This window comes from Oncorhynchus kisutch, linkage group LG12 (assembly GCF_002021735.2).
Source record: "Oncorhynchus kisutch isolate 150728-3 linkage group LG12, Okis_V2, whole genome shotgun sequence".
Classification (NCBI taxonomy): Eukaryota; Metazoa; Chordata; class Actinopteri; order Salmoniformes; family Salmonidae; genus Oncorhynchus; species Oncorhynchus kisutch.
The window spans coordinates 43753726-43776941 of record NC_034185.2 but is presented as its reverse complement, the minus strand read 5'-3'; the positions used below and the strand labels follow the sequence as shown (position 1 = coordinate 43776941).

Sequence of the window (23216 nt, the reverse complement as noted above, 5' to 3'; positions counted from 1 at the left end):
AGCCTTAACAACTTGATTGTTGTATAAACATTTTTTTTAAATACATACACCATTTCCCCATCTTCATGACTTGATAATTGACCCTCCAATGTTATACCTAGGAGTTAGCTTCCTCAACCTACTCAGTGGTCACACCCTTTATGCACAACTCCAGTTGAGGTTTAGGTCTTACTGTTTTGAAGCAAATAAAATGCTTTTAGTTTTGTATTTAAGACTAGTTTATTATTAACCACCCATTCTGATACTAAATCTTTATTTAGAATTTCAGTGAGCTCACTGGCTTTTGGGAGCTGACATGTTAAGTGTGGAATCATCCACATAGTCATTTTAGCTTCGTGTACGACCTGTGGCAAATCATTTATAAAAATAGAGGCTTAACGGACCAAGGCACTTGCCCTGAGGGACACTGCACTTTACATATCTGATGTTAAACATCCATTTGACACTGGGTTCTATTGGCTAAATAACTATCCAACCATGTGATTGCAGGTGACGTAAAGTCTTAGCAAGTGAGTTTCTTTAATAACAATTTAAGATCAAAGGCTACACTGAAATCTAACAATACAGCTCCAACTATCTTATTATCCATTTATTTTAACCAATCTTTCATCTTAGTCAATGCAGTATTAGTTGAGTGCCTGAAGAATTACCTTGTGTGGCTCAGTTGGTAGAGCATGGCACTTGCAACGCCTGGATTGTCGGTACGATTTGCACGGGTGACCAGTACAAATAAATGTATCCACTCACTACTGGAAGTCGCTCTGGATAAGAGCGTCTGCTAAATGTAAAATGTATTTGGTCAAACACAATTTTCTCCATCAGTTTACTAAGAACAGGCTGCAAACTGATTGGACGGCTGTTAGAGCCAGCAAAGTGTGCTTTACTATTTTTAGGCAGTGGAATTACTTTAGCTTCCTTCCATGCTTGGTGACTCAATTTGCAGAAATGGTTCGCAGTCATATCACCCAGAAAATAATCCAGAACAAACAAGGACCAGAAAACTGAACATTTACCAACTCCTTACCTGTTATCAGAAACATCCTGTATACAATTCTACGCTATCGGAACCAGTAGGGCCGACATTCAATGCAAGGTGCTTTATTGTGCAGCGCACTACACAGCTGACGATGCTCTTTTTAATGGCATATTCCCAGACATTTGTGGTAATTGTCACACTATAACACGTCCAACATTTTCTACCATGAGAGCTACTTAATTAAAAATATTTTTAGATTTTGTTGCATTTTCACTCAAATACAATTGTTTCATATAGAAACATAATTGGATGTTCTGAGTCCATGGCAATGCTTGAATCTGGAGGAAACAAAAAAATCCATGTGTAATTAACCTTTAATTGCATATCTATGTGGAATGTGTACTGCTGCTGCTCATTTCATGGCAAAGTTTGCAAATAATACAGGTTTTGGGAAAGTATTTCTGGCTACACAGTGATAGACAAACGCAAATTAATACAAATTAATATGGCAGATATTGTGTTAGGTTTGGGTTTTTAATCCAATAGTTGCTGACCAGGGGTTTGATGTCAATGCGGCATTGACTAGATAGTAGCTGAGAGGTTGCAGTCTGATACTTGTGAGATTTGTTTATGACCGTTTGCAGTGGAACACATGACAATTGCATGTACTTTCAGAATTGTTTGGCTTGCTACTCATAGGTGGGCTGCGAGCTATCTGCACCTTGCAATTGACCTGTTGGAGACCCCTGCTATAGGCCTAGGTAATTGGGAAAAACCACTGTTTTATAAAGTGCATTAACAGCCAGTAATTGAAATTGAGGATTGTACTGAATTTCAATGTTTTTATTTAGCCTTTATTTAACCAGGCAAGTCAGTTAAGAACAAATTCTTATTTACAATGACTGCCTACCCCTGACGAACCCTAACCCGGACGACAATGGGCAAATTGTGCGGCCGGTTGTGATGCAGTCTGGAATCGAACCAGGGTCTGTAGTGACTCCTTTAGCACTAAGATGCAGTGCCTTAGACCACTGCGTCACTCAGGAGCCTGTATTACAAATGATAAATGAACTGTTGGACAAGTATAACCTCCCTCTAATGCAGTCTTCTTCCATTCTGCTCCTGTAGACTCACAGGCTGGCAGGCTTTTGTTCCAGCCCAGCACCTCAACACACCATCAAGCCCTTGAATAGTTGAATGGGGTGGGTTCCCCCTGAGCTGGAGCAAAAGCCTGGTCACCCTGTCTCTCCATGAACAGAATTGAAGGAAAATGCACTTAGCACTTAGTGGCCGACAAGCACAAATCTTTGAGGGACTCAAACTCAGTCATGGTTTGGAGCAGAAGCTCATCTGGGACATCATCCTCTGCCAAATCGCCTGTGCTTCTCTCAACATCCTCCAGGGCCTCCAGGTAAGCCTGGTCATCCCCACAGGAATCGCGGTCTTCTCCCTGGGGAAGTGTTGCTGCCGAGCCCCCCAGGTACTTCTCCACTGGGAGTGTCTGGCTGAGCTCGATGTTCCCCACGTCGTCCATCAGATATGCCTGGTCCTCCTCATCCTGCCACCAAATAGACAAACACACAGCTTTATTTTTTACTTTTGGGATTCTTTTTTGAGACCCATTCATGTAGCCAGAGAAAGTCAGGTACCCAACAGTCTCTGTTTCTTGTGGTGATATGGCCATTTTAATAGAAAATTACAAGTGTGACTGAGGCGAATCAGACTTTTGTAGCAGTGAGGGGAACAGGTGCAGAACTCACCATTGTTATGAAGTAGCTGACGCAGATGTCCTGTGGTAATGGGTAACCTGGAAGAGTAATGACTGGTTTAAAAGGCACAATCTGTAAGATTTCCTGCTGTTCCAGTCATTTGAATTCATGACATACTGGTACACCAATCACCTAAAACACAGGCTCTTGATTGTGGTGATAAGACTACGTGTGTCAATAGTATTAGATCTATTTAATCAAAGTCAGCACTATCTTTACTTCAATAATATTTCAATGTTAACCAGCGCATACTAGAAGATCTGAAGCTCTTGCAAGCAGGGTCATGACACTTCTGGTACCAGACCTCCTGTTTAAGATCCACCAGAATCCTGTGGGGGAAAAAGAGAAAGAACAGTCAGGGGGACAAAAGTAAATTCCTTGTGTTGAGTTGAGTTTATTTTTATTTTTACAGGGACAGTGCACATTAATCAACATTTCAGTAAAAGTGCCGGTTTTAGCCAACCGGCTAATTTTCAACCGCAGTCCCTGGGCAGGTTATTAAAAACAATTACAATATAGACAATAGCAACATAGAACAAGCAAGACATAGCATACAGACAGAGCAACATAGGACAAGCAAGACGTAGCATACAGACAGAGCAGCATAAAACAAAAAGCAGCAAGACAAAGTTCATAAAAGCAACAAAGTGTTTCCACACCTCAAACAATTTCGTATAAATCGGAAATTAGCTAGGTTGAATTTGGTTATTTGAATTACCTTTTTCACATGCTTTTTAAAAGAGAGGTTGGAATCAAGTATGATGCCAAGGTACTTAAAATCGGATACCACCTGGAGCTTCTCCCCTGACACATAGACATCTGGCTCAGTAGCATCTGTTGCCCTCTTTGTGAAGAACATGCAAACAGTTTTTTTCACATTGAGATGCAAACACGAGTCACTGAGCCACTTTGTAACCTGGACCATTACAGTAGTGAGTTCTTGTGCAGCTTGTTGTTTGCTCTTTGCATGCACATATATGTTGTGAGGAGGAGGCAAGAGAAGGTCCTAGGGGAGGAATCAAGGATCTCCTCAGATGCATTTTGAGGTGGTTAAGGAATCAAGAAAACGTTAGATTCACCAAAGAGTATCAATATACTGTCAAGAGACTGGATTGAGTGCTCTAACAATTGGAGCAGGTGGGAACATTCTAGCCAATGAGAGGGCAGATTTGCATGTGAACAACAGGCACAACTCCAATATATATACACTGCTCAAAAAAATAAAGGGAACACTTAAACAACACAATGTAACTCCAAGTCAATCACACTTCTGTGAAATCAAACTGTCCACTTAGGAAGCAACACTGATTGACAAATGTCACATGCTGTTGTGCAAATGGAATAGACAACAGGTGGAAATTATAGGCAATTAACAAGACACCCCCAATAAAGGAGTGGTTCTGCAGGTGGTGACCACAGACCACTTTTCAGTTCCTATGCTTCCTGGCTGATGTTTTGGTCACTTTTGAATGCTGGAGGTGCTTTCACTCTAGTGGTAGCATGAGACAGTCTACAACCCACACAAGTGGCTCAGGTAGTGCAGCTCATCCAGGATGGGACATCAATGCGAGCTGTGGCAAGACGGTTTGCTGTGTCTGTCAGCGTAGTGTCCAGAGCATGGAGGTGCTACCAGGAGACAGGCCAGTACATCAGGAGACGTTGAAGAGGCCGTAGGAGGGCAACAACCCAGCAGCAGGACCGCTACCTCCGCCTTTGTGCAATGAGAAGCAGGAGGAGCACTGCCAGAGCCCTGCAAAATGACCTCCAGCAGGCCACAAATGTGCATGTGTCTGCTCAAACGGTCAGAAACAGACTCCATGAGGGTGGTATGAGGGCCCGACGTCCACAGGTGGCAGTTGTGCTTACATCCCAACAACGTGCAGAACGTTTGGCATTTGCCAGAGAACACCAAGATTGGCAAATTCGCCACTGGCGCCCTGTGCTCTTCACAGATGAAAGCAGGTTCACACTGAGCACATGTGACAGACGTGACAGAGTCTGGAGACGCCGTGGAGAACGCTCTGCTGCCTGCAACATCCTCCAGCATGACCGGTTTGGCGGTGGGTCAGTCATGGTGTGGCGTGGCATTTATTTGGGGGGCCGGACAGCCCTCCATGTGCTCGCCAGAGGTAGCCTGACTGCCATTACGTACCGAGATGAGATCCTCAGACCCCTTGTGAGACCATATGCTGGTGCGGTTGGCCCTGGGTTCCTCCTAATGCAAGACAATGCTAGACCTCATGTGGCTGGAGTGTGTCAGCAGTTCCTGCAAGAGGAAGGCATTGATGCTATGGACTGGCCCGCCCGTTCCCCAGACCTGAATCCAATTGAGCACATCTGGGACATCATGTCTCGCTCCATCCACCAACGCCACATTACACCAGACTGTCCAGGACAGTCTGGCCCAGGACACACTACTGAGCCTCATTTTGACTTGTTTTAAGGACATTACATCAATGTTGGATCAGCCTGTAGTGTGGTGATCCACTTTAATTTTGAGTGTGACTCCAAATCCAGACCTCCATGGGTTGATAAATTTGATTTCCATTGATGATTTGTGTGATTTTGTTGTCAGCACATTCAACTATGTAAAGAAAAAAGTATTTAATAAGAATATTTCATTCATTCAGATCTAGGATGTGTTATTTTAGTGTTCCCTTTATTTTTTTGAGCAGTGTATATAAAAAAAATCTCAGTTGCAGGGATGCCATGTGTCCACTTACAGTGCATTCGGAAAGTATTCAGACCCCTTGAATTTTGACATTTCTTTACAGCCTTATTCTTTTTTTCTCAATCTACACACAATACCCCATAATGCCAAAGCAAAAACAGATTTTTTGAAATGTTGAAAAACTGAACTGAACTATTACATTCACATAAGTATTCAGACCCTTTACTCAGTACTTTGTTGAATCAATCAATCAAATGTATTTATAAAGCCCTCCTTACATCAGCTGATGTCAAAGTGCTGTATAGAAACCTAGCCTAAAACCCCAAACAGCAAGCAATGCAGGTGTAGAAGCACGGTGGCTAGGAAAATCTCTAGAAAGGCCAGAACTTAGGAAGAAACCTAGAGAGGAACCAGGATATGAGAGGTAGCCAGTAATGAAGCACCTTTGGCAGCGATTACAGCCTCGAGTCTTCTTGGGTATGACGCTACAAGTTTGGCACACCTGTATTTGGGGAGTTTCTACCATTCTAATCTGCAGATCCTCTCAAGCTCTGTCTGGTTGGATGGGGAATGTCGCTGCACAGCTATTTTCAGGTCTCTCCAGATGTTGGCTCGGGTTTAAGTCTGGGTTCTGGCTGGGCCACTCAAGGACATTCCTGTGTTATCTTGGATGTGTGCTCATGGTCATTGTCCTGTTGGAAGGTGAGCCTTCGCCCCAATCTGAGGTCCTGAGCAGGTTTTCATCAAGGATCTCTCTGTAATTTGCTCTGTTCATCTTTCCCTCAATCCTGACTAGTCCCTGCCACTGAAATACATCTCCACCACCATAATTCACCATAGGGATGGTGTCAGGTTTTCTCCAGACGTGAAGCTTGGAATTCAGGCCAAAGAGTTCAGAGAATCTTGTTTCTTATGGTCTGAGAGTCCTTTAGGTGCCTTTTGTGCAAAGTTCAAGCGGGCTGTATTTGTATTTATTACAGATGCCAAAGCAGCAGCTAATCTTCTTGGGGTCCAGCAAAATTGAGGCAGTTTATACAATAAAAAAAAACATTACAATACATTCACAACACACTGTGTGCCCTCAGGCCCCTACTCCACCACTACCACATATCTACAGTACTAAATCCATGTTTATGTATAGTGCGTATGTTATCGTGTGTGTGTGTGTGTGTCTGTACCAATGTTTGTGTTGCTTCACAGTCCCCGCTGTTCCATAAGGTGTTTTTTAAAATCTGTTTTTTTAAATCTAATTCTACTGCTTGCGTCAGTTACTTGATGTGGAATAGAGTTCCATGTAGTCATGGCTCTATGTAGTACTGTGTGCCTCCCATAGTCTGTTCTGGACTTGGGGACTGTGAAGAGACCTCTTGTAGCATGTCTTGTGGGGTATGCATGGGTTGGTGCATTCAACATGTCAATACTTCTCATAAATAAAAGTAGTGATGAAGTCAATCTCTTCCACTTTCAGCCAGGAGAGATTGACATGCATATTATTAATATTAGCGCTCAGTGTAAATCCAAGGGCCAGCCATGCTGCCCTGTTCTGAGCCAATTGCAATTTTCCTAAGACCTTTTTTTGTGGTACCTGACCACACGACTGAACAGTAGGCAAGGTGCAACAAAACTAGGGCCTGTAGGACCTGCCTCGTTGATAGGGTTGTTAGGAAGGCAGAGCATCACTTTATTATAGACAGTCTCCCCATCTTAGCTACTACTGCATCAATATGTTTTGACCATGACAGTTTACAATCCAGGGTTACTCCAAGAAGTTTAGTCATCTCAATTTGCACATTATTTATTACAAGATTTAGTTGAGGTTTAAGGATATGTGAGTGTTTGGTTCCAAATACAATGCTTTTAGTTTTAGAAATATTTAGGGCTAACTTATTCCTTGCCACCCGCTCTGAAACTAACTGCAGCTCTTTGTTGAGGGATGCAATCATTTCAGTCGCTGCAGTAGCTGACGTGTATAGTGTTGAGTCATCCGCATACATAGACACTCTTTACTCAAAGTCAGTGGCATGTCGTTAGTGAAAAATGTAAAAAGTAAAGGGCCTAAACAGCTACCCTAGGTGATTCCTTATTCTAACTGGATTATATTTGAGAGGCCTCCATTAAAGAACTCCCTGTGTGTTTTGTTAGACAAGTAACTCTTTCTCCACATTATAGCAGGGGATGTAAAGTCATAACACATACTTTTTTCCAGCAGCAGTCTATGATCGATAATGTCAAAAGCGGCACTGAAGTCTAACAAGACAGCCCCCACAATCATTTTATCGTCAATTTCTCTCAGCCAATCAGTCATTTGTGTCAGTGCTGTGCTTGTTGAATGTCCTTCCCTATAAAGCATGCTGAAATGCTGTTGTCATTTTGTTTACTGTGAAATAGCATTGTATCTGGTCAAGCACAATTGTTTTCCAGAAGTTTACTAAGGGTTGGTAATAGGCTGATTGGTCTACTATTTGAGCCACTAAAGGGGGTTTACTATTCTTGGGTAACAGAATGACTTTAGCTTCCCCCCAGGCCTGAGGGCACACGCTCTCCAGTAGGCTTAAATTGAAGATGTGGCAAATAGGAGTGTCATGTGCCTATTACTGAGGAGTGGCTTCCATCTGGCCACTCTATCATTGGTGGAGTGCTAGAGAGATGATTGTTCTCCCATCTCCACAGAGAAACTCGGGAGCTCTGTCAGAGTGACCATCGGGATCTTGGTCACCTCCCTGACCAATGCCCTTCTCCCCTGACTGCGCAGTTTGGCCCGGGCGGCCAGTTCTAGGAAGAGTCTTGGTGGTTTCAAACTTCTTCTATTTAAGAATGATGGATGCCACTGTCTTCTTTGGGACCTTCAATGCTGCTGACATTTTTTCTGACACTTCCCCAGATCTGTGCCTCGACACAATCCTGTCACGGAGCTCCATGGACAATTCCTTCGACCTCATGGCTTGGTTTTTGCTCTGACATACACTGTTATCTGTGGGACCTTATATAGACAGGTGTGTGCCTTTACAAATCATGCACAATCAATTGAATTGACCACAGGTGGACTCCAATTTGTAGAAACATCGCAAGGATGATCAATGGAAACGGGATGCACCTGAGCTCAATTTTGACTCTCATAGCAAAGGTTCTGAATACTAAGGTATTTATGTTTTTAACTGTTTTCGATTCGTCATTATAGGGTATTGTGTGTAGATTTATGAAAATTGTAATTTCATACATTTTAGAATAGAACGTAACAAAATGTGGAAAAGGGGAAGGGATCTGAATACCTTCGAATCCACTGTTTATGTACATTTGTAACAACCTAAACATTACAAAACTTCAATTCAATCAAATAAGCCTCAAGTAGCAAATTAGGAATACATTTTTTTATGTTGACCAAACACTCTTCCATTGACCTCTATACAAAAATCCCCACTCCCAATGCTTGACGCTATATTTTCGCGTGGACAGATGCTTTCCCTCTTGCTCTCTGGATTCGGTAACAAAGGGCTTTATCACAATGCATTTAAAATGGCTTCCTCTCCTTCAACTGCACTGATCTGAAAGAACAGGATAGGTGGAAAGAACATGGTGGCCACCTATAGGGCTATTTGCTTTCACCCGTCCAGTTATTTTAGATCAATACATAATCCAGTAAGGAGAAAAGGAGAGGAAGGAAGGATGACACTTTGGACTACTGAGACAGATCCCCTCAAATCCAAACTAGACACTCACATGATGTTGTTGCTTTTGTGGCACCGGTGAACATTCTGACACCAGCGGTACTTTAGGATGTCGTAGACAAGTAGCTGCTCTGAAACAAAGTAATTCCACCGTCGTATGCCTGTCAGGGAAAATATTGGAAACTTTTATATTTCAACACTTCAACTTGGTTAATTTGATACACTACAGATCTTTAATGCAGCAGCAGTTAGATTGTTTTATTATATACTAGAGGTCGACCGATTAATTGGAATGGCCGATTAATTAGGGCCGATTTCAAGTTTTCATAACAATCGGAAATCTGTATTTTTGGACACCGATTTAAAACTTTTTTTAAACACCTTTATTTAACTAGGCAAGTCAGTTAACCTGTTGAGTGTAGGGGGCAGTATTTTGATGTTTGGATGAAAAACGTACCCAAATTAAACTGCCTATTTCTCAGGCCAGTATCTAGAATATGCATATAATTGTCAGATTAGGATAGAAAAAACTCTAAAGTTTCAAACTGTCAAAATATTGTCTGTGAGTAAAACAGAACTGATATTGCAGGCGAAAACCTGAGGAAAATCCAACCCGGAAGTGCTGTTTTTCCTGAAAGCTCTCTGTTCCATTGCCTGCCTTCGCTCCATTTAAAGGGATATCAACCAGATTCATTTTCCTATGGCTTCCACATGTTGTGAACAGTCTTAGACATAGTTTCTGGCTTTTATTTTGAAAAATGAGTGAGAAAGATCACATCGCACCATTGTATGGCTGGGTGCCAGCAGCATTTGGAATGCAGACATTTTCTCCCTCTCTCCTATTGAAGAAGGTACAGTCCGGTTGAAATATTATTGATTATATTGTAAAAACAACCTGAGGATTGATTATAAAAAAATACGTTTTACATGCTTCTATGAACTTTACGGAATTTTCGTCTGCCCAGTCGTGACCGCTCGAGCTTGTGGATTTCTGAACATAACACGCCAACCAAATGGAGGTATTTTGGATATAAAAATAATCTTTATGGAACAAAAGGAACATTTATTGTGTAACCGGGAGTCTCGTGAGTGCAAACATCCGAAGATCATCAAAGGTAAACGATTCATTTATTGTTTTTCTGACTTTCGTGACCAATCTACTTGGCTGCTAGCTGTTTGTAATGTTTTGTCTACTGAGAGAGATGTCCTTACATAAAAGCTTTTTTTGAAATCTGACATGCCAGGTGGATTAACAACAAGCTACGCTGTGTTTTGCTATATTGCACTTGTGATTTCATGAAAATGTAATAATTTTTAGTAATTTAATTTGAATTTGGCGCTCTGCAATTCAGCGGTTGTTGACGAAAATGATCCCGCTAACAGGTGCATCAAGAAGTTAAGAACATTCTTATTTTCAATGACGGCCTAGGAATGGTGGGTGAACTACCTTGTTCAGGGGCAGAACGACAGATTTTTACCTTGTCAGCTCGGTGATTCAGTCTTGCAACCTTACGGTTAACTAGTCCAACGCTCTAACCATCTGCCTTACATTGCACTCCACAAGGAGCCTGCCTGTTACGTGAATGCAGTAAGAAGCCACGGTAAGTTGCTAGCTAGCATTAAACTTATCTTATAAAAAACAATCAATCATAATCACTAGTTATCTAGCGTGTCCTGTGTTGCATATAATCGATGCGGTGTGCATTCGCGAAAAAGGACTGTCGTTGCTCCAACGTGTACCTAACCATAAACATCAATGCCAATTCACAAGTATAGATTTTTAAACCTGCATATTTAGTTAATATTGCCTACTAACATGAATTTCTTTTAACTAGGAAAATTGTGTCACTTCTCTTGCAACAGAGTCAGGGTATATGCAGCAGTTTGGGCCGCCTGGCTCGTTGCGAACTGTGTGAAGACTATCTTCCTAACAACGACAGCCAACTTCGCCAAATGGGGGATGATTTAACAAAAGTGCATTTGCGAAAAGCACAATCGTTGCACGACTGTACCTAACCATAAACATCAATGCCTTTCTTAAAATCAATACACAGAAGTATATAGTTTTAAACCTGCATATTTAGGTGACATTGTGTCACTTCTCTTGCGTTCATTGCATGCAGAGTAAGGGTATATGCAACAGTTTGGGCCGCCTGGCTCGTTGCGAACTAATTTGCCAGAATTTTACATAATTATGACATAACATTGAAGGTTGTGCAATGTAACAGGAATATTTAGACTTATGGATGCCAGTTCCGTATTTCACTGAAAGAATAAATGTTTTGTTTTCGAGATGATAATTTCCAGATTCGACCATATTAATTACCTAAGATTCGTATTTCTGTGTGTTATTATATTATAATTAAGTCTATGATTTGATAGAGCAGTCTGACTGAGCGGTGGTAGGCACCAGCAGGCTCGTAAGCATTCATTCAAACAGCGCTTTCGTGCGTTTTGCCAGCAGCTCTTCGCAATGCTTCAAGTATTGCGCTGTTTATGACTTCAAGCCTATCAACTCCAGAGATTAGACTGGTGTAACCAATGTGAAATGGCTAGCTAGTTAGCGGGGTGAACGCTAATAGCGTTTCAAACGTCACTCGCTCTGAGACTTGGAGTAGTTGTTCCCCTTGCTCTGCATGGGTAACACTGCTTCGAGGGTGGCTGTTGTCGATGTGTTCCTGGTTCGAGCCCAGGTAGGAGCGAGGAGAGGGACGGAAGCTATTACACTGGCAATACTAAAGTGCCTATAAGAATATCCTGTAGTCAAAGGTATATGAAATACAAATCGTATAGAGAGAAATAGTCCTATAATTCACATAATAACTACAACCTAAAACTTCTGACCTGGAATATTGAAGACTCATGTTAAAAGGAACCACCAGCTTTCATATGTTCTCCTGTTCTGAGCAAGGAACTGAAACGTTAGCTTTCTTACATGGCACATATTGCACTTTTACTTTGTTTTTGCATTATTTAAACCAAATTGAACATGTTTTATTATTTATTTGAGGCTAAATCGATTTTATTGATGTATTATATTGAGTTAAAATAAGTGTTCATTCATTATTGTTGTAATTGTCATTATTACAAATAAATTGTAAAATATCGGCCGATTAATCGGTATCCGCTTTTTTTTGGGGTCCTTCAATAAATCGGTATCGGCTTTGAAAATTCATAATAGGTCGACCTCTATTACATACAGTGCATCTAAAATAATACATACAGTATTTATCTAACAGCTGCTTTAAAACTTACTTCCTTGGATGCCATCCTTTTTCACCACAGAAAGAACAAAGTTGTCCACTTCTTTGTGGGGAGAACACTGGTAGCCTCCCAAAGAGTCTTATATTGAAGGATGACAAACAAAACAATATCTTTCATAGAAAAGCTATTAAATTCAATAACCCCTGTTTTCTTCAGTCAAAACCAGTATTAGCCAGAAGTTTAACATTGGCAATGAAATCTTCAGACCTGGGTCAAATACATATGTCATATTCCTTAAAATACTAGACGTGAGCTTGACATAGCCTGCCTGGCGCAATGGAATAGTCCCAAAAGTGCATACAAAATACAAAAGTGAATTCATCTGTGTCTGTATATCTTTTCTAGAATAATAGTGAAGACATCAAAACTATGAAATAACACATATGGAATCATGTATTAACCAAAAAAAGTGTTAAACAAATCAAAATATATTTTATTTTTGAGATTCTTCAAAGTAGTCAACCTTTGCCTTGACAGCTTTGCACACAGAGTATTCATTCCCTTGACTTATTTCACATTTTGTTGTGTTACAGCCTGAAAAAAAATGTATTAAACAGATTTTTTCTCTCACCCATCTACACACAATACTTGATAATAACAAAGTGAAAATATGTGTTTTAATTTTTTTGGCGCATTTATTTAAAATAAAATGCAGAAATAATTTACAAAAGTATTCACACCCCTGAGTCTTACTGGGTACGTCTAAGAGCTTCCCACATCTGGATTGTGTAACATTTCCACATTCTTTTCAAAATTCTTTCAGCTCTGTTCAACTGGTTGTTGATCATTGCTAGACAACTATTTTCAGGTCTTGCCAAAGATTTTAAAGTAGATTTAAGTCAAAAATGTAACTTGTTCACTCAGGAACATTCACTGTCTTCTTGGTAAGCACCTCCAGTGTAGATGTGGCCTTGTGTTTTAGGTTATTGTCGTGGTGAAAGGTGAATTAATCTCCCAGTGTCTGATGTAAAGCAGCTTCCTTCTTTTCACTTTGTCATTTAGGTTAGTATTGTGGAGTTACTACAATTTTGTTGATCCAGCCTCAGTTTTCTCCTGTCACAGCCATTAAACTCTAACTGTTTTAAAGTCATCATTGGCCTCATGGTGAAATCCATGAGTGGTTTCCTTCCTATCTGCCCACTGAGTTGGGATAGATGCCTTTATCTTTATAGTGACTTGGTGTATTGACACACCATCCAAAGCCTTATTAATAACTTCACTATGCTCAAAGGGATATTCAATGTCTGCTTTATTAAAAAAATATATTAATTAAGGACTCTCTACCAATAGGTGCACTATTTTGCGAGGGTTTAGAAAACCTCCCTGGTTGAATCTGTGTTTGAAATTCATTGCTTGATTGAGGGGTCATATAATTATGTGTGGGGTACAGAGATGAGGTAGTATGGTGTTAAACACCATTATTGCACACAGTGCGTCCATGTAACTTATTATCTGAGTTGTTAAGCAAATTGTTATGAACTGATTTAGGCTTGCCATAACAAAGGGGTTGAATACCTATTGACTCAAGACATTTCAGCTTTTCAATTGTAAACATTTCTAAAAACATAATTCCATGACATTATGGGGTATTGTGTGTAGACCAGTGACAAATAATCTCGTATTTTATAGAATGATTCACCTGGTTTGGGTGAGGTCATTAACAACTTTGCTCGCACGGACACAACACACACAGCTCTGTCTTCTGGGGTCAGTACCTGAAACACAGTGTGAAGTCGAACCCAGCTGAGCATGAGGCTTGGGGCATATCCCGTCCCTCTCGTCATGGAGGTCCCATGTCAGAATCTTCTGACCGGTGAAACTGCAGACCAATATTGAAATTAGAGGTTGACCGATTAATTAGGGCTCCAATCTTGCAGTTAACTAATCCAACGCAATAACGACCTTCCTCTCTCTCGTTGCACTCCACAAGGAGACTGCCTGTTACACAAATGCAGTAAGCCAAGGTAAGTTGCTAGCTAGCATTAAACTTAACTTATAAAAAACAATCAATCATAATCACTAGTTAACTACACATGGTTGATGATATTACTATATATTATCTAGCGTGTCCTACGTTGCATATAATCTGACTGACCATACAAGCATACAAGTATCTGACTGAGCGGTGGTAGGCAGAAGCAGGCGCGTAAACATTCATTCAAACAGCACTTTTGTGCGTTTTTTGCCAGCAGCTCTTCATTGTGCGTCAAGCATTGCGCTGTTTATGACTTCAAGCCTATCAACTCCCGAGATGAGGCTTTGCTAACCGAAGTGAAATGGCTAGCTAGTTAGCGCACGCTAACTAGAGGGACGGAAGCTATATTGTTTCACTAGCAATACTAAAGTGCCTATAAGAACATCCAATAGTCATAGGTTAATGAAATACAAATGGTATAGAGGGAAGGGAAATAGTCCTATAATTCCTATAATAACTACAACCTAAAACTTCTTACCTGGGAATATTGAAGACTCATGTTAAAAGGAACCACCAGCTTTCATATGTTCTCATGTTCTGAGCAAGGAACTGAAACATTAGCTTTCTTACATAGCATATATTGCACTTTTACTTTCTTCTCCAACACTTTGTTTTTGCATTATTTTACTTGAGGCTAAATTGATTTTATTATATTAAGTTAAAATAAGTGTTAATTCAGTATTGTTGTAATTGTCATTATTACAACAATAATCGGTATTGGCGTTGAAAAATCACAATCGGTCGACCTCTAATTGAAATGTCAGAATATTAAGCATGTTGAATAGTCAAGTGATAGCATTTTTTTTAATGATTTCAACCAGCTTTGCCAGGTCAGTACACAGTCAAGTCACCTGTAGTTCCTGGGTAAAGTTTCCCCTAGGTACAGATCTAGGATCACCATCCCCTGAGACATCCCCATAAATGCCAACCTGCCCAGTTATGGGGAAAATGCTAAACTGACCAAAGATCAGAATCTAGGGGCAACTCCACCCTTCACTTAATCTGTACCTTACGTTGCTGATTAAGGAGGACTGGAACAAGCTCTCCTCTGCAGAGATGTTCCTTTTAGGCTTGGTGATGAACTTGTTGTCCTCTGCGACAGTGAAGGCTACATTCTTCCCCACCTTAGATGACTTGTAGAGACGGAAGTTTCTGTTCTTGGTGTACACACCTACATTTCATTCATTGTAACATAAATTAACACAAACAAGTGGAAATTAGTATTACTGACACATTTTAAAATGCATTGACAAGATAAATCAAATTCCATACAACTATAGACTGGTTATAAAAAATAAATAATTGATGGACAAACACAGCAATAAAATAGAGATATAATCATCTAAAACAGAACAAAATTCAAAGATAACAAAGATTAGTTGTCAATGCTTGTATCTACTATTTAAGCCTCATTTGAAAGTAAAGGTAAAATCGACTTTTCAAGATGCTTCAGGTGACACTTACCGAGGTCAACAAAAAGCCCATCCTGTCCGTCCTTGTTTTTCACCAACAGGAAGCTGAGGTCCCTCTCTTCCTGTCTGGGCCTCTTGGCCTGTGGACTTCCAATCAGCCCCCTAATAATAATAATACATAGGATTTACAGTCAGGTCCATAATTATTGGTACCCTTGATAAAGATAACCATAAAAAGACTGTATAAGATAAATAATACAAATACTGAGCTATATTGTATGCTCAATTTAATTCCATTTTTTTAAAATTATATTATTTTATACTAATATAACTGCACAGGGAAAGAGATTTTGTTTCATAAGAAAGATAGGGGTCAAAATTATTGGCACCCCCGTTTTCAATGTATGGAGTATAACAAAACTGAGCCTTTTTCGAAAATGTTTAATGAGATTGGAGAACACGTTCAGAAGGATCTTAGACCATTCCTCCATACAGAGTCTTTCAAGATCCTTGATATCCTTTGTCTGCTCTTATGGATTGCCCTCTTTAATCCAATCTTATTAAACATTTTAGAATGAAGCTCAGTTTTGCTATCCTCACAAGGGGAGGGTGCTAGAGTACTGAAAAGAGAGGGGCCAATTATTTTGACCCCTATATTTGAGAATTTTTGTATTACTGTTTAAACAAAATATATTTCATTAAGCAATTGTATTAGTATAAAATATAATTTCCCCATTATATGGAACATGCAATATATCTCAGTATTTGTATTATTTATTTTATACAGTATTTTGTGCCAATATTTATCAAGGATGCCAATTATTATGGACCTGACTTTTCTAAACCCTTAAGTATTGTGTTGTAGTATTGAATGAATCTATCAATTTGTTTCTTAGTTAGTAATTGCGTTAAATCTCTTGGAATAATAAGATAAAGTGTTACCAAAATTTGTTTTAGAACATCAAATGACAGACCTTTTGCCACTGTCCTCTGTGACTCCACCCATGTCATTCTCAAGTTCACTTCCCCTCCTATTCACGCTCAGCACTGGTTGCAGAATCAAATGGATAAATTGCCCTTTAAAAAAGACGAAATGCATACTTGATTTACTGATGAGAGATATTTTTTAAATCAGCACAAGCCTACATTGATTAGAAAACAATTCATTTTATTTTCTACCTCCAATATAAAGCAATAATATTGTGAAGTTGAGTTTAATATCGATACTGAACAAGAATATAAAAGCAACATGCAACAATTTCATTGATTTTACAGAGTTACAGTATTTCATATGAGGAAATCAGTCAATTGAAATAAATAAATTAGGCCCTAATCTATGAATATCACATGACTGGGAATACAGATATGCATATGTTGGTCACAAAAGAAATGGGCCTCAGGATCTCATCACTGTATTTTTGTGCATTCAAATTGCCATCGATAAAATCTAATTGTGTTTGTTGTCCATAGTTTATGCCTGCCCATACCATAACCCCACCCCCACAATGGGGCACTCTGTTCACAACAGCAAACTGCTCGCCCATACGACGCCATACACGTGGTCTGCAGATGTGAGGCTGGTTGGACATACTGCCAAATTCTCTAAAAAGACGTTGGAGGCGTTATGGTAGAGGAATTAACATGAAATTATCTGGCAACTGCTCAGGAGGACATTCCTGCAGTCAGCATGCCAACAGAACATTTCTGGGATCTTTGGGACCAACACTTTACATGTTGTGTTTATATTGTTGTTCAGTGTATACAGTTGAAGTCGGAAGTTTACATGTGTCATTTTAAAACTCGTTTTTCAACCTCTCCAGAAATGAATTGTTAACAAACTATAGTTTTGGTAAGTCAGTTAGGACATCTACTGTGTGCATGACAAAAGTCATTTTTCCAACAATTGTTTACAGACAGATCATTTCACTTATAATTCACTGTATCACAATTCCAGTGGGTCAGAAGTTGACATGCACTAAGTTAACTGTGCCTTTAAACAGCTTGGACAATTCCAGAAAATGATGTCATGGCTTTAGAAGTTTCTGATAGGCTAATTGACATAATTTGAGTCAATTGGAGGTGTTCTTGTGAATGTATTTAAATTCCTACCTTCAAACTCTGTCCCTCTTTGCTTGACAACATGGGAAAATAAAAAGAAATCAGCCAAGACCTCCACAAGTCTGGTTCATCCTTGGGAGCAATTTCCAAATGTCTGAAGGTACCACGCTCATCTGTACAAACAATAGTACGCAAGTATAAACACCATGGGACTACGCAGCCGTCATAGCGCTCACCAAGGAGACGCGTTCTGCCTCCTATAGATGAACGTGCTTTGGTGCGAAAAGTGCAAATCAATCCCAGAACAAAAAGCAAAGGACCGTGTGAAGATACTGGAGGAAACAGGTACAAAAGTATCTATATCCATAGTAAAACAGGTCCTATATCGACATAACCTGAAAAAGCCAGACTGCGGTTTGCAACTGCACATGGGGACAAAGATCGTACTTTTTGGAGAAATGTCCTCTGGTCTGATGAAACAAAAAATTCAACTGTTTGGACTATAATGTCCATCGTTATGTGAGCAGGAAAAAGGGGGAGGCTTGCAAGCCGAAGAACCCATCCCAACTGTGAAGCCCGGGGGTGGCAGCATTATGCTGTGGGGGTGCTTTGCTGCTGGAGGGACTGGTGCACTTCACAAAATAGATGGCCTGAGGGAGGACAATTATAAGTAAATATTGAAGCAACATCTCAAGACATCAGTCAGGAAGTTAAAGCTTGGTCGCAAATGGGTCTTCAAAATGGACAATGACCCCAAGCATACTTCCAAAGTTGTGGCAAAATGGCTTAAGGACAACAAAGTCAAGGTATTGAAGTGGCCATCACAAAGCCCTGACCTCAATCCTATAGAAATTTGTGGGCAGAACTGAAAAAGTGTGTGCGAGCAAGGAGGACAACAAACCTGTTTCAGTTACACCAACTCTGTCAGGAGGAATGGGCCAAAATTCCCCCAACTTATTGTGGGAAGCTTGTGGAAGGCTACCCGAAATGTTTGACCCAAGTTCAACAGTTTAAAGGCAATGCTACCAAATACTAATTGAGTGTATGAAAACTTCTGACCCACTGGGAATGTGAGGAAATAAATAGAATATGAAATAAATCACTCTCTCTACTACTATTCTGACATTTCACATTCTTAAAATAAAGTGGTGATCCTAACTGACCTAAGACAGGGAATTTTTACGAGGATTAAATGTATTTGGCTAAGGTGTATGTAAACTTCTGACTTCAACTGTATATCTCTATCTACGGTCTCGTTTCCACTTTTTTCATCAGAGACAGTAGGAGATTACGTACCGACATGTAGGTTATCCTTAAATGCTGCATTCGGTAAAATGAAGATGAGATGGCGACTGAATTTTTCCTCTGTGCTGGAGTCAAGGTTCAGAACATCTTTCCCAGAGCACTCAATCCCATACACCTCCTCCAGCTTCTCACACACATACTGTAAACACACAGGAGAAAACAGCGTTACCAAATATAAATATTAATAAACATGTTGAAGTATGTACCATCGACATTAAAGGTTCAATCTGTGATTGCTACATCCATTTTTGGACTTCTAAATTAATTATGTACACTACCATTCAAAAGTTTGGGGTCACTTAGAAATGTCCTTGTTTTTGAAAGAAACCACATTTTTTGTTAATTAAAATAACATCAAATTGATCAGAAATACAGGGTGGACATTGTTAATGTTGTAAATGACTTTTGTAACGGGAAACGTATGATTTTTTATGGAATATCAACATAGGCGTACAGAGGCCCATTGTCATCAACCATCACTCCTGTGTTCCAATGGCAAGTTGTGTTAGCTAATCCAAGTTTATCATTTTAAAAAGCTAATTGATCATTAAAAAACGTTTTTGCAATTATGTTAGCACAGCTGAAAACTTTTGTCCTGATTAAAGAAGTAATACAACTGTCCTTCTTTAGACTAGTTGAGTATGTGGAGCATCAGCATCTGTGGGTTCGATTACAGGCTGAAACTCGTCAGTCTATTCTTGTTCTGAGAAATGAAGGCTATTCCATGCGATAAATTGCCAAGAAACTGAATATCTCGTGCAACGCTGTGTACTACTCCCTTCACAGAACAGCACAAACTGGCCCTAACCAGAATAGAAACAGGAGTGGGAGGCCCCGGTGCACAACTGAGCAAGAGGACATTATAGTGACTAGTTTGAGAAACAGATGCCTCACAAGTCCTAAACTGGTAGCTTCATTAAATAGTACCCGCAATGTCAACAGTGAAGAGGCGACTCCAGGATGCTGGGCATTTAGACAGAGTTGCAAAGAAAAAGCCATATCTCAGTGGCCAATAAAAAGAAAAGATTAATATGGGCAAAAGAACACAGACACTGGACAGAGGAAGATTGGAAAAAAGTGTTATGGACAGACAAATCTAAGTTTGAGGTGTTCAGATCACAAAGAACAACATTCGTGAGATGCAGAAAAAATGAAAAGATGCTGGAGGAGTGTTGACACCATCTGTCAAGCATGGTGGAGGCAATGTGATGGTCATGGGGTGCTTTGGTGGTGGTAAAGTGGGAGATTTGTAAAGGGGATCTTAAAGAAGGAAGGATATCACTCCATTTTGCAACGTCATGCCATACCCTGTATGTGCGTAATTGGAGCCAACTTTTTCCTACAACAGGAACCCAAAGCACAGCTCCAAACTATGCAATAACTATTTAGAGAAGAAGCAGTCAGCTGGTATTCTGTCTATAATGGAGTGGACAGCACAGTCACCGGACCTCAGCCCTATTGAGCTGTTGTGGGAGCAGCTTGACCGTATGGTACGTAAGAAGTGCCCATCAAGCCAGTCCAACTTGTGGGAGGTGCTTCAGGAAGCATGGGGTGAAATCTCTTCAGATTACCTCAACAAATTGACAACTAGAATGCCAAAGGTCTGCAAGGCTGTAATTGCTGCAAATGGAGGATTCTTTGACGAAAGCAAAGTTTGAAGGACACAATTATTATTTCAATTAAAAATCATTATTTATAACCTTGTCTTGACTATATTTCCTATTCATTTTGCAACTAATTTCATATATGTTTTCATGGAAAACAAGGACATTTCTAAGTGACCCCAAACTTTTGAACGGTATTGATTCTTGAAGAATATAACTTATGCTGTACTGTCATACCATCAGAACCTAAAATATAAGCTTGTTTTTCTCCATTGTTTGTAAACAATGTAGCTGTAAACAAACACTGTATAGCCTCAAAACATGATTAAAATTATGCAAGTGAGTCTTTGCATCCATAGCTCTGTCTATGAATTTGAGAGTGGATACATTAATATTTAATTCCTCAGAATGTACAACAAAAAACAACTTTCTATAGATCCCACTTCATTTGGACCATCAGTCATAAGGGCTACATAACACTGTCATAACAATTAAATAACATTTGTCCTAAACAGTCTTGGCAGCTGGCTTCACCTTATGGCAACTGACTTTACACTGTCATGCCACAAACCATTCATTTGATTAGCCAGTTTGCCTCGCCAATAGGCTGATCTAAACATTTGTGTGTGTCATGTCAGTGTAAAGTAAATTGTCATAACAACATATTTGACCCAAGTCTATTTTGCACTTGAGAGGGAAGGAAGCATTCAATGTTTGCGTACCTGGATGAGGGAGGCCACCATGCACTTCCCATCAAAGCCCTTATTGGAGGGCCTGTGGAACTCCAAGTCAAAATATAGCTTGCAAACAGCCCCCTCTGGGATCACCTCATAGCAATGCATCAGAGATTGCCTGTAGGTACTAATTAGTTGAAATTGAAAGGGTTGAAGTGCAGTAGTACCATTGGTTAACAGTCTTCAGTTATGACAAATAGGACTTTCTTATTTCTTAACTGCCTATGAAGGTATAAATAAAGTTGTATTGAAGTGAATGGTGTAACCTTATACATACCTGTAGTAATGCCATAGCTCACTGTAACTGGTGACCAGGAAGATCCTCTGACCCATCTTTGCCTGTTCCTTCTCAAGTGCAAACACGTGTACGTCCTTTGAATTAGAGGGCAGTCAAAACTACAGTTAGCTGAAAACAATGTCATTTTTTCTGTTATTATGACTCATTGGGGCAGCAGCGTAGCCTAGTGGTTAGAGCGTTGGACTAGTAACCGAAAGGTTGCATGGTCGAATCCCCGAGCTGACAAGGTACACATCTGTCATTCTGCCCCTGAACAGGGCAGTTAACCCACTTAAATAAAGGTAATATAAAATGGAGGTGCAATGAAACACACATCACACAAAAGGACATAAAGCCTGCTCACAGATCTGTTTGTGCTGTCTTGTCAAATCCTATGGTCAAGGTCAAACATGACAGCACAAACGGATCTGGCACCACGTTACTCCAGACATGCTGGTGCATACCTCTCTGCAACTCTGTGCAAAGTTGATAGCCATACATTGACGAGGGAAGAGCTTCCATATGGAGGATGGCTGCCATGGCCGGGACAGCCTAGGTTTGTAGCATGAGGTCAAAGGACACTGCTGGAAGGACTGAGCTAGTTCTTCCACCTTCTTCAATCTGTTTTCCCAATCACCTTTGTTCATCTTCTATGTGATGCTGGCTGCCACCAGTCATTTCTGCATGTAAGAAATAAAATAAAATCAAGTTGTTGATTAGTGTTATTAATATCTAACTTAGCAATGATCAATAATGAAGGAATTACAATAGACCTATGGCTCCATCTCTGATTTTTCATTCACAGCCATGTGATTGTGAAGCCCCATCATTATTAGACCTAGCAGAGAACGGATGGAATGTGGCTGGATTAATGTAGCTAGCTAGGGCCAACTTTGAAATTCAGACACATTGGATGCAATGACTGACAGCCCGTGAGAATGACAAGATTGTTTTAGCTACATTCATACATTTGTTTGCAAGCATTCGATTGTGTATGAATTGGTACCAATTAAATGTGTATACAGCCTGATTAAATCAGACTCGCCATACACACTGCACATTTAGCCGGAGTTGAGTTTAATATGTAATGTTGTTAATGCTAGTAACACTAAAATGTATAATAATATGTCAAACCTGCTTAACGTTTCCTAAACTAAGCTAATTGGCTAGCTAGCTAGCTAACGTTACAGAATTCGACTTAAAGCAGGAACTGAATCTATCTACTTACAGGAACCCGTGTTGAAAACGTTGTTTTTCAGCGAAATGTTACGTACTTCATGGAAGAACGTATGGTGCGTTCCAGTGCGCTAGAAGTGTGCCTTACTATCCAATTAATTGAGCACATGCTGAATTCGTGCAATATGGATATGAAATATTGCAAATGCATATAGCCCACCAATATGGAGCCACCATTTATATGTACACGTTTATTATTATCAATATTATTTTTAGATGGGTTCATATGAGTTGTGTGGAAGTGTGGAAACCGAACGCCCCCTTACATTG

General features: G+C 40.0%; 1 protein-coding gene across 3 annotated transcripts; it reads right to left on the bottom strand.

Annotated features, from left to right (window-relative positions):
* Nucleotides 1–991: 991 nt before the first annotated feature.
* Nucleotides 992–23183, bottom strand: primpol (primase and polymerase (DNA-directed)). Of its 3 annotated transcripts, XM_031837602.1 has the most exons (15): nt 22845–22938; nt 22484–22548; nt 22175–22390; nt 21711–21805; nt 21422–21560; nt 19087–19234; nt 16707–16809; nt 15785–15894; nt 15329–15491; nt 14061–14164; nt 12337–12423; nt 9134–9242; nt 2998–3074; nt 2737–2783; nt 992–2534 (listed from the first exon to the last, which is right to left on the bottom strand). In XM_031837602.1, the coding sequence occupies exons 3-15, from the start codon at nt 22355–22357 to the stop codon at nt 2253–2255; spliced, it is 1647 nt and encodes a 548-aa protein (XP_031693462.1). In that variant the 5' UTR covers nt 22358–22390; nt 22484–22548; nt 22845–22938; the 3' UTR covers nt 992–2252. The 3 variants fall into 3 exon arrangements, with proteins under 3 accessions (XP_031693462.1, XP_020352607.1, XP_020352606.1); XM_020497018.2 differs by lacking the exons at nt 22484–22548; nt 22845–22938 and adding an exon at nt 22939–23183; XM_020497017.2 differs by lacking the exon at nt 22484–22548.
* Between the last annotated feature and the right edge of the window lie 33 nt (nt 23184–23216).

Excerpts from the sequence above, each read along its gene's own strand:
- primpol (XM_020497018.2), bottom strand. The coding sequence starts at position 22,357 with ATGAACAAAGGTGATTGGGAAAACAGATTGAAGAAGGTGGAAGAACTA. Across the intron at positions 19,235-21,421 it reads TGGTGGCCTCCCTCATCCAG|TATGTGTGTGAGAAGCTGGA; the intron begins GTACGCAAACAT and ends GTGTGTTTACAG. Across the intron at positions 15,492-15,784 it reads TGGGCTTTTTGTTGACCTCG|GTGTGTACACCAAGAACAGA; the intron begins GTAAGTGTCACC and ends AATGAAATGTAG.